This window comes from Solea senegalensis, linkage group LG13 (assembly GCF_019176455.1).
Source record: "Solea senegalensis isolate Sse05_10M linkage group LG13, IFAPA_SoseM_1, whole genome shotgun sequence".
Classification (NCBI taxonomy): Eukaryota; Metazoa; Chordata; class Actinopteri; order Pleuronectiformes; family Soleidae; genus Solea; species Solea senegalensis.
In genome coordinates this window covers 17,967,525-17,978,875 of record NC_058033.1, presented here as the reverse complement: position 1 = coordinate 17,978,875, position 11,351 = coordinate 17,967,525, and the positions used below count along the sequence as shown (strand labels likewise).

The 11,351-nt window shown below is 43.3% G+C and overlaps 1 protein-coding gene across 4 annotated transcripts; it reads right to left on the bottom strand.

Annotated features, from left to right (window-relative positions):
• Positions 1 to 50: 50 nt before the first annotated feature.
• On the bottom strand, positions 51 to 4,575 carry ncf1 (neutrophil cytosolic factor 1). 4 transcript variants are annotated; one of them, XM_044041692.1, is made up of 12 exons: positions 4,382 to 4,575; positions 3,981 to 4,053; positions 3,805 to 3,885; positions 3,617 to 3,692; positions 3,164 to 3,329; positions 2,297 to 2,343; positions 2,075 to 2,215; positions 1,491 to 1,598; positions 1,312 to 1,429; positions 908 to 1,021; positions 342 to 463; positions 51 to 246 (listed from the first exon to the last, which is right to left on the bottom strand). In XM_044041692.1, the coding sequence occupies exons 2-12, from the start codon at positions 4,050 to 4,052 to the stop codon at positions 125 to 127; spliced, it is 1,167 nt and encodes a 388-aa protein (XP_043897627.1). In that variant the 5' UTR covers position 4,053; positions 4,382 to 4,575; the 3' UTR covers positions 51 to 124. The 4 variants fall into 4 exon arrangements, with proteins under 4 accessions (XP_043897627.1, XP_043897628.1, XP_043897625.1 ...); XM_044041693.1 differs by lacking the exon at positions 4,382 to 4,575 and adding an exon at positions 4,298 to 4,375; XM_044041690.1 differs by lacking the exon at positions 4,382 to 4,575 and having other exon boundaries at positions 3,981 to 4,193.
• Positions 4,576 to 11,351: the final 6,776 nt, after the last annotated feature.

Sequence of the window (11,351 nt, the reverse complement as noted above, 5' to 3'; positions counted from 1 at the left end):
ACTTTCATACAAAGACATTTTCACTCCTGGAATCAAGACAACAGTCAATCTAACTTTTAATATTGACTTCATGAGTGTGACTTTATTAAAGTGTCCTCTGGGTGGCGCTGTAGAGCTGATCACATTAGCTGCTGGACTCTGACCTGTGGACACTGAGCCTCCGGCGCGTGTCGTCGGTGCAGCGCTCCAGGATCAGCTGTGGACTGGGACGAGGAGGAATGACCGGAAACGTCTCAGGAATGTTGCCTGAAATATCAAAACAAAGTCTTTTCTTTCTTTTGTTTTTATCTGAAACATAAAAAGTCAATGACATTTTTTCTCTTCTTCTTCTTCTTCTTTACCCTCGTTCTTCTTCTCAGAATTCTTCAGCTGCAGGAAACGACGACTGTTCCTGCGGTAAGAATCCTGACTGAGGCGCCGGCGAGTCCTGGTGTGGACGCTCTTCACGTTTCTGATGGTGGATCTGACGGGTGAGGCGGGTGAGACAGTGAGACAGGGCTTGTGGCCTGTGATCCCTATCACACTGTGTTTGGTTGCTCTTTTCTCTGATAGTTGTAGGAAATGTTAACATGTAACATAACATAACATATATGTGTAAACACACACACACACATATATGTATATGTATGCATGTATATATATATGTGTGTATATATGTATATATGTGTATATATATGTATATGTGTATATATATGTGTGTATGTATATATATGTGTATATATGTGTATATGTATATATATGTATATATGTGTGTGTATATGTGTATATGTATGTGTGTATATATATATGTGTATATATATGTATATGTATATATATATGTGTGTATATATATGTATGTGTGTATATGTATATGTATATATATATATATATATGTATGTGTGTATATGTATATATATACACATTTGACCTTCGAGGTGGCAGCTTCTGTCCGTGTGGGTTTGTCCGTCCGGTCCTGAGTTTGTCTCTGTGTCCATCCTTCTGTAGAAAAATGGAGGGAAAATATCCTGTCTCGTCTCCTTTTCTGTTCAAATGAGACAAAAGTTAGTTTAAGTTTAAACTGAATGAATTAGTCACTTCATTTAAAATATTGTTTGTCATATTGTCTTAAACTAAAGGAAGATTAAGTGACTCCAAGAATAAATATGATGAATCAATATGATCATAAATGTAATAAAGAAACGTTCTGTAACATAAGTCATAATAATAAGTTACAAACTACTTTGTTAAAATAATAAAAACCAAAGACCTTCTATATTTAACAATGAAAGTTATGAAATGATAATAAATGAATTTGAAGATGTTGGACGTCACCTGACGACCCACCAGCCGTCCAGCAGTTTATGAATGACCTGGACTCTTTGACCGGCGTCCAGAGAAATCTCATCGTCCTGCTCGGCTCTGTAACTGTCCACGGTGATGAAGAGTTCTCCTGCAGACAGACAGTGTCGTCATGGGCAACCAGTTAAAAACATCAAACCTCAACGTCTCACCTTCATAGTTTGGTTCTGCGTCCTCTGTCTCCTCCGGTTGATCCAGAGGCTCCAGGTACGAAGCAGGAACCCAACCTCGTTTAGCGTCGCACTGACAGAACCACCACCCTGAAGACACAAGTCACACGTTTGTTTGACACAAAGACTTCTGACTTCACCAACGCTGTTCTAACAAGGCTGTTCTAACAACGCTGCTCTAACAACGCTGTTCTAACAAGGCTGTTCTAACAAGGCTGTTCTAACAACGCTGTTCTAACACATTGCTCTAACAACACTGTTCTAACAACGCTGCTCTAACAACGCTGCTCTAACAACACTGTTCTAACAACGCTGTTCTCACAGTTCTAACAACACTGTTCTAACGTCACAGTTCAAACGTCACAGTTCTCACAGTTCTAACATCACAGTTCTAACAACACTGTTCTAACAACACTGTTCTCACATCACTGTTCTAACAACACTGTTCAACATCACTGTTCTAACACTGTTCTAACATGACAGTTCTAACAACTTTGTTCTAACACTGTTCTCACAGTTCTAACAACACTGTTCTAACAACACTGTTCTAACAACACTGTTCTCACCGTTCTGATTTTTCTCCACGATTTCCACCAGATCTCCGACTCTGAGTTCAATCTCATGTTTGGACGTCTTTGCAAAGTCTGCGATGACTCGATATGTGTCGAGGATGATCGGGCCAGAAATCTCTGAGAGACTCAAAACATCTTTAAATTTAAAACATTCTTAAAAACGCCTTTAAATTAAAAACATCTTTAAAAACAAAGACATGTTTTATTGACACTCACCAGACGCTGATTCTGTGGAAACAACGAAGATTTCACTGCTTTTCAGTCTGAGGAGAAAAATGATGGTTTTTACTGTGTGTCTGTGTGTGTGTGTGTCTGTCTGTCTGTGTGTCACTGACGTGTCTGTGTGTCACTGACATGTCTGTATGCCACTGACGTGTGTGTGTGTCTGTGTGTCACTGACGTGTCTGTGCGTGTGTGTGTCACTGACATGTCTGTGTCTGTGTCACTTGACATGTTGTGTCACTGTGTTTGTGTGTCACTGCGATCTGTGTCACTGACGTGTGTCACTGCGTTGGCGCAGTGTCACTGAGTCTGTGTCACTGACGTGTGTGTCACTGACGTGTTTGTGTGTGTGTGTCACTGCGTGTCTGTGTGTGTCACCGACGTGTGCGCATGCGTGTGTGTCACTGATCTGTGTGTAGTGTGTCACTGACATGTCTGTGTGTGTGTCACTCAGTGTGTCACTGACGGTTGCATGCGCGTGTGTTCCGTGTGTGTCAACTGTGTGTGTGTCACTGCGTGTTGCTGTGTCATGTTGTGTTTCTGTGTGTGTGTGTTCCGCGTGTCAAGTGTGTCATGTGTACGTCACTGTCTGTGTGTCTGCTGTGTGTGTGTCATGGTTGTGTGTCACAGTGTGGACGTGTCATGTGTCGTGTCACTGAGTGTGTCACGTGTATGTTGCTGGTGTCACTGACGGTTGGAATGTGTCACTGACGTTTCTGTGTGTCACTGACGATGTGTGTCTGTGTGCATGTGTGTGTGTCTGTCACCACGTGTGTCACTGACGTGCGTATGTGCGTGCGTGCGTGTGTCACTGACGTGTCTGTGCGTGCGTGTGTGTATGTGCGTGTGTGTGTCACTGACGTGTTGGCAGCAGGTGGTTTCTCGTCCTCTGGTTGAACTCTGAAGAAGTCGCTCAGTTGTGTGCAGCGTGAAATGTGCGGCGGCAGACGAATGAGTGAGTGAAAATAATCCACCAAAGTGCTCTGACGAGTTTCTGTGGACTTTTGTGAGTCGAGCCACCGCGGTGCTGATGACAGTAACACAAACACGTGTTCATATTTTATATTAATATAACTAATAAATTACAAAATCTATGAATATTTAATCACAATAATATTACTATTATTTGGAGATCTGCCATGAAAGTAAAGCAGATGTTTGTCAGTTCCTCATTTTCAGATGAAGAGAAATGTTCACTTGTTATGAAACAGCCACACACGCTTTCCTCACAACAACTTCCTGTGTTTAGTTTGAGTTACAACAGAAAAGCAGAAGTGTTGCTCAAACACAGGTGCATCCTGTTTGTTTCTCTACCTGGTAACGAAGGAACGATTCTGTCTCTCTTCTCGATGCGTCCAGACTCGATGGGAAACATCTCCTTCACTGATTTCTGTTGCACAAAATACAAACAAAAGTACAAAAAGTAAGAAACTATTTCATATTAGAATAATAAATTCATCATGATCGGTGATTGTGTTCAGGAAATTAACGTGTGGACTCACGTGTAGCGTGTGGATCTCAGGATACGTCCTGTAGATGAGTTTCTCTGAGAGGTCGCTCCATTTCACCATCATCATGTAAACCTGAGCGCACACAAACACACACACACAACTTTGTGATCCTTTACATGAACACAATCTCAATCTCACAAACAAACAAACAATGTTTTCACTCTCACATAATGCTTCGTCGGGAAGTCGCGTTTCTCGAAGCCAAGAAGTTCCACATGTCTGATGTAGATCTCTTCCATGCTGAGATTAGACCGAGATTAGACCAAGATTAGACTGAGATCAGAAGACTGAGGTTTATATCCTGTGTGTGTGTGTGTGTGTGTGTGTGTACTGTAACCACACCAAGAGTTCCTTCCTCTTTACATGTTTTAAAAATCCTTAAACGTACACACACACACAGCGTGAAGAAACTGCTTCCCGTTTCATTTTTCTTTTATTTGCATCAAACATCAAACTGACATGAAAGAAAAAACAATTTTCTTACTTTATGAATCCATTGTTTATAAAATGTAAAACATGAACTAGGACTGTGTGGTCATGAAAAGACCTCAGTGTCCTCTCACTTAACTGTCTTCCCTTTTAATGTCCTCAAAAATGACCATAGAGCCATAAATCAGCATCCACACGAAAGCGAGCGAGCGAGACGCCAGCATCCACACGAAAGCGAGCGAGCGAGACGCCAGCATCCACACGAAAGCGAGCGAGCGAGACGCCAGCGTCCACACGCAAGCTAGCGAGCCGCCAGTGTCCACACGCAAGCGAGCAAGTGAGACGCCAGTGTCCACACGCACGCAAGCGAGCGAGCGAGACACCAGCTTCCACACACATGCGTGTGTTGAGGCCACTTTGTCAAATATGTTCACATGCAGCACAAACAGCACCACGGTGCAAAATCTATAAATAATGAAATGTCACGAGGCGTCAGTTCTGTTGGTGTTTTTGTCTTGTTGAGTTCAGTTCTTGTGTTAGTTTAGGTTTAAAGTCACTTTAAGTTCATGTCACTGTTGGTATGGGTTTGATTTTCACTTCCCCTTTTATTTTGGTAAACGTTCATGTCTTCCTGTTGCGTGGTTTGTTCAGTTGTCATTCCCTCATCCCTTCACCTGGTGATCCTTCAGTAATCACTCACACCTGCCCTTGATTCCCTCTGTCATGTGCTGTCATGTGCCAGCGCGTCGTTGATGCTTCCAGAGAACATGTCCCGGTCTGTGTCGCCTTTTTTAAGTGAGCTCTAGCGCCAGGTTTTCTCTAGTTTATTCAACTTCGAGGAAGAAGTGATTTTGATTTTGTTTGTATTTTCGAGAGGAAAATAAAAACCTGTGAATCTTTTATCAAGCCTCCCGAGCAGTGTATCTGCCTCCCTAACATAACGCTGTATTAGGCTGAAATCACATATTTTACAGCTATTAAAAACGTTTATATATTTTAATCACTGACACAATGTTTAATGTCTAACAACGCGAACCTGCTACAAACCCCGGACTGGATTTCATGGACGGACTGGACTGGATTTGGTTTGCTGGTGTGAGTACAACAGAAACTCAAAACAACCAAACAGAAAAAAACACACTTAACACTTAAATGTAAGTGTACAATCAAACTTTAACACTTTGATTTTTATTATATGACATTTAAACTAATATTTAATTAAACATTTAGTTTGGAATGAGTATCAAGTAAAACCTGAAGTGGAGCTCCACTGAATAATATTATGATTATTATTATTATTACTAAGTGATGAGGAAAAAAACCCATGTCAGTATTTTGTAACCTAAGAAAACCAATGTGTAAGTAATTATTGAATGGTGTATTTATGTATTTAAATAAGTAATGACACTTAAGTCATTATTGAATGGTGTATTTATGTATTAAAATAATAAATGACACATTTACGTAATTATTTAATGGTGTATTTATTAATTTAAATAATTAATGACACTTAAGTAATTATTGAATGGTGTATTTATGTATTAAAATAATAAATGACACATTTAAGTAATTATTGCCTAGTCAGGACACACCTCTTTTTATTCCATTTAAATACGTCATATATTTTTTTGTAATTTTAATAATGTAAATATTAGAATTTTAGCTCTATAGCTTCCAGGCCATGTGGCCTAAAGACTTCAAATCAGTGCAGAAACATATTGTTAGACTGCCTAGTCAGGCCACACCTCTTTATATTCCATTTAAATACGTCATATTTTTTTGTAATTTTAATAATGTAAATATTAGCATTTTAGCTCAATAGCTTCCAGCCCATGTGACCTTAAGACACCAAATCAGTGCAGAAACATAGTACTAGCCTGCCTAGTCAGGACATACCTCTTTTTATTCCATTTAAATATCTCCCATACTTTTTATAGTTTTTTAATGTGAATATTAGCATTTTAGCTCAATGGCTTCCAGGTCATGTGACCTAAATAGTTTTGGCCGATTCTACAATCCCAGAGTAAAAGTAAAGCTTTGTTTAGGATACTGGCAAATGACTCTCTGTAACCACGGAGAGCCCTCTCCATCGTAGCTAACCCTGTCCGAGAGCCTCTCTGTAGCCCGACGTGTGCCTCCAAACAATGTTATCATCCGTTGAGGCAACTGAGACCAATGGAGACCGCGGTGCTGTCATTGGTCAGTTAACGACTCATTCCCGCAGCCCCTAGAGTTCTGGCGGTGAATTGCAATACCATACTGAAAACCCTGTCAAAGCGCCTGTATGGTCACAGAGTTGGATACTATAACAGAACACTAAGAGTGACATATAAATCAAAATTGACTCTTAATAGCTCCTTTAGGCCTCCTGTGGAGGGGGGGGTTGAGGGTGGAGGGGTATCTATAAGGTCGGATATTTAAGCATCTGTTGCAAGATGCAATATTAAGGCTAAGTGTGAGACTTTGTCTCCAGAAATTGAAATAAAATAAAGTGATACCGCAATTATTACATTATTGGCTCAGTTATTACATTATGAAAGGATTTTTTTAAATGCAAGGTCAATGACGTAATAAGTTATTACGTTATTGGCAAAAAATTATTACGTTATTGGCTGAACAACTTTATTACATTATTGGCTGAACAACTTTATTACATTATTATTTATTACGTTATTGGTTTTATTACATTTAAATTATTATTACATTATAGGGCGTTATTACGTGATATACGTTATTACGTTATCATTATTACGCACAAGTCTGCCCCACCCACAGCATGAAGGCAGCCCAGCCCATGGCCCACCACCCCCAACCCCCACGTGCCCTCCAAGCCAAGGCGTCAACCCCCCCACAGATCCACCCCGACCCCCGCAGGGCAGACCCACAGCCACCGAGGGACAGTGGGCCTAGGGCCACCAACCCACACAGACCACCAGACAGCCCCAGCGTCCCAGATCCCTGAAATATAATCAATTAGAGGTGCCCAAAGACAGGTCAAATCAAAGACAGCTAATTTTTTTTTTTTATGGAAGCAGACATTCTCTCCACAGAGATGTGATCTAAAATTAGATTCCTGTATTGGTTTAAACTTAAGGTTTTCTTGTTTGTTTTCTTGATTTTTTCATGTCTTTATGTATTCCGTTTAAATCACCCAGTATGCATAGTGCAGGGGAAGGTGGTATGGTGTATTCGAGACATGCTGAGAGGTCCTCGCATACCCTACACCAGAATGTATACACTGGTGTGCATAGCCATATAGCATGCCATATACTGCCGCTGTATGTGACCGGAGCACCGGAGCTGGTCAGCGGTGGCGATGTCTCTGGAGCACAGTCACCGGTCTGATACAGTAACATACAGCGGCAGTTTATTTAGCTCGCCGTGCGCCGCTGGCGATCAGTGTTGCTATTCCTAAGTCTTTTTAACTGATTTACTGTTCGGCTCAATCTTTATGTAGGACGTCTCTTCTGTGATGGCACTCTCGCTGTTTTCTGCGCACGCTGCCATGTTGATATTGTCAGAGAACTAGTGGAGGGAGGGGGAGAAAAATGGAGGTGAGCGAGCGAGTGCTGTAAAGAGGACAAATCAGAAACCCCCTGGAAGAAGTGGGTGTGTGTTTGCCTGTGTCACATTTGCATATAAAGGGACCATGTACGAAAACCGAGCGTTCTGAAAGGGGCGGGTTTAGCAGGGTTATTGAACTGCTATGATGCTTCATACTTATGGTATTTTGACCAAGGCATGTCACTGACATGTTCATTAGGACACCAGGGAACTATTTTAATGGGGGAAATAGGGTATAATATGTTCCCTTTAAGTACTTCTTTCTAACTTATTATTTTCGCATCTCCTGATCACAACACGGTCCGAACTTCCGAAGGAACTGAAGCGTAAGCATCAGGGCTGCAGAGCCAAAGTGAGAGCCAAAGCGAGGAGGTATAAACCAGCCGCACCTGCAATAATCATGGGGAATGTGAGATCTCTGGGGAACAAAATGGACGAGCTCTGTGTGCTTGTGAGGACCAGCTGGGTGTTCAGGGAGAGCAGCCTCATGTGTTTCACTGAGACATGGCTGCACTCACACTTCACCGAGCACAGCGTGGCAGTACCAGGCTTTAAAACTGTGCGGGCGGACAGAGATGCTGCGCTGAGCGGAAAGAAGAAAGGGGGTGGCGTTGCTGTATACGTGAATGAGAAGTGGTGTCACCACAGACATGTCTGTGGGAAGGAGCGTCTGTGGAGCCCGGACATGGAACTTTTGGCTGTGGGAATGCGCCCATACTACCTCCCCAGGGAATACACCTCCGTAATTGTTGTGGCTGTCGACATCCCTCCCTCAGCTGATGCAGCAGCAGTAGACTCTGTCCACTCTGCTGTGTCCAGATTACAGACACAGCATCCCACAGCATTTATCACCATCACTAGGGACTTTAACCACACAAACCAGGACTCTGTTTTACCAACCTTCCACCAATATGTCGACTGCCCCACCAGAAACAATAAAACAATTGACCTTTTGTATGCAAATGCTAGGGATGCATACACAGCCACTGCCCTTCCCCCCTTGGCTTGTCTGATCACAACTTAGTCCAGCTGACTCCCAGGTATGTCCCTGTAGTGAAGAGGCTTCCTGTTGCCACCTGCTCAGTGAGAAGGTACACAGGAGGCTGACATGGCCCTGCAGGACTGCTTTGAGTCTATTGATTGGGATGCGCTCTGCTTGCCACATGGGGAGGACATCAACTCCATGACAGACTGCGTCACAGATTACATCAGGTTCTGTGAACACACGGTTCTCCCTGCCCGGACTGTCCATTGCTTTCCCAACAACAAACCTTCGGTTTACAGAGATCTGAAGACTCTCCTCAACAAAAAGGAAGCTGGAGGAAGCTGGAGTCCAAACTCCAGTAGAATGACATGAGGGAGGTGTGGTGAAGACCATCACTGGATTTAACGTGAATAAGAAATCGACAGAGGGCTCCGTCAAGAGGGCTAATCAGCTGAACCTCTTCTTCAACAGGTTCAGCTAACAGTCTTCCACACAGCCCCCTGCTGCTTCCCCCACACATCACACCTCCCTCCCTCCCCCCCTGCCTCTACCTCTCCCCCGTCTGCCCCCCCTGGAGCACCGCTTGGACACTGTATCACCTCCCCTCCACCGCTCCACCTCTCCCCCACCACCTCCTGCCACCCCCCTCCGTGACAACCACCCAGGTCAGAAGACCACTGGAGAGACTGCAGCAGAACAAGGCTGCAGGCCTGGACGGTCTTAGCCCCAGGCTACTGAGGGCTTGTGCTACCCAGCTGGCTGTGATCCTGCAGCACCTCTTCAACCTGAGCCTCCAACAGGGGATGGTCCCAGCGCTGTGGAAGACATCATGCCTGGTTCCTGTCCCCAAGACAAAGTCATCAGCATCATGTGAACCCAGGGACTACCGCCCAGTGGCTCTGACGTCCCATGTGATGAAGGTGCTGGAGCAGCTGGTCTTGGCCCACCTTAGGTAAAGTCCTCACTGGACCCGCTTCAATTCGCTTATCAGCCCAACCTGGGGTTGGATGACGCCCTCATTTATCTGCTGCATCAAGTTCAGTCTCACCTGGATGGTGCTGGAGGCACTGTGAGAATCACTTTCTTTGATTTCTCCATTGCTTTCAACACCATCCAGCCACTGTCACTGGGAGAGAAGTTGCAGGTGGTGGGTGTGTACACGCCCACCATCTCCTGGAGTACTGACTACCTGACAGGCAGACCACACTTTGTCCGACTGGGTTGTGGTTTGTCTGATGTGGTGGTTAGTGATGTAGGAGCCCCACAGGGAACTGTGCTGTCCCCCTTCCTGTTCACCATATACACCTCAGACTTTAATAATTAATGAAATATTAACCACTCTTTTTCGAAGTATTTGATGAAATTTGGATCATCTACTAATGATGAATGAAATCTCCAGTTTCTGATTGGTGGTGTGATGGCCTTATTAGTTATTTTTAGTGAAACTGGTGCAGGGTCACTCATGGTGATAGGTGAATCAGAGTGTCTGTGACGTCTGATAGAATTGTGCTGTTGGTGAGTCAATTCTAGAGTAGGAGTTGTGTACAGGTGAGAAGGTGTATTCTTTATCAGCTGGATGACAGGAGCGCCAAGCATCACAAAGCCCATAATCACTCATGTATTGTTTAAGTGTTTCTGTCGATTGCCAGTTCTGTGTTGTTCCTGCCTTACTGAGCCTATCAAGTTCTGGGTTGAGTGCCATGTTGAAGTCCCCTCCTATTATCAGTGTTGTCTAAGTGGACAGTGAGGAGAAGAAAGTGTGAAAAAAGACATTAGGACCATATATGTTGGATATACAGAAGTCTGTATTATTGTTTAATAAGTGAAGTATTATAAATCTACCTTCTGGGTCTATCATAGTGTTTTTATGTGTGAAGTTTAATTTTCTATTGCTCATGATCATGATGGCGGCGACTCTGTCTAGAGTTGTAGCTTGCTGTGTATATATGGGGAAATTGTGATGAGGTGAGTCTCTTGTAGTAAGACAATGTCTGCTTGTCAGGTGGTTGAGGACTTTATGTTTTTTATGTTTCGAGCCGATTCCACGCACATTCCAAGTGACAAGCCTGAGTGCATTCATCTTATTAACCGTATCTACTTATCTAGTCTTGTGTGTTTCCCCCCTGGGGGAGGAATAAAGTCAATTCAATTCAATTCAATAGTGTCGCCTCTGTGTATTCTCTGTGATGTCTAATATAGTGTGTATGCGTGTATGCATGCGTGTGTGTGTCTGTGTGTGCGCGTGTATGCGTGGGTGCCTGTCTGACAGCCTATGTGCGAGACTACAGCCTGTATGTGTTTGTGTGTGTATTATATGCGTGTGTGTGTGCGTGTGTGTGTCTGTCTATCTGATAACCTGCAATACTACAGCCTGTATGTGGATGTACGTATGTGCGTGAGTTTTCGCGTTCAGTGCGTGTTTGTGCATGTATGCGTGCGTGTGTGTACGCGTGTGCATGTGTGTGTGTGTATGCATGTGTCTGTGTTTATTTCTAATACTAGTACTAAGACTAATCATTTCACCCGCTGCTTTTGCTTAAACTCTCGTTTACGTAGATCA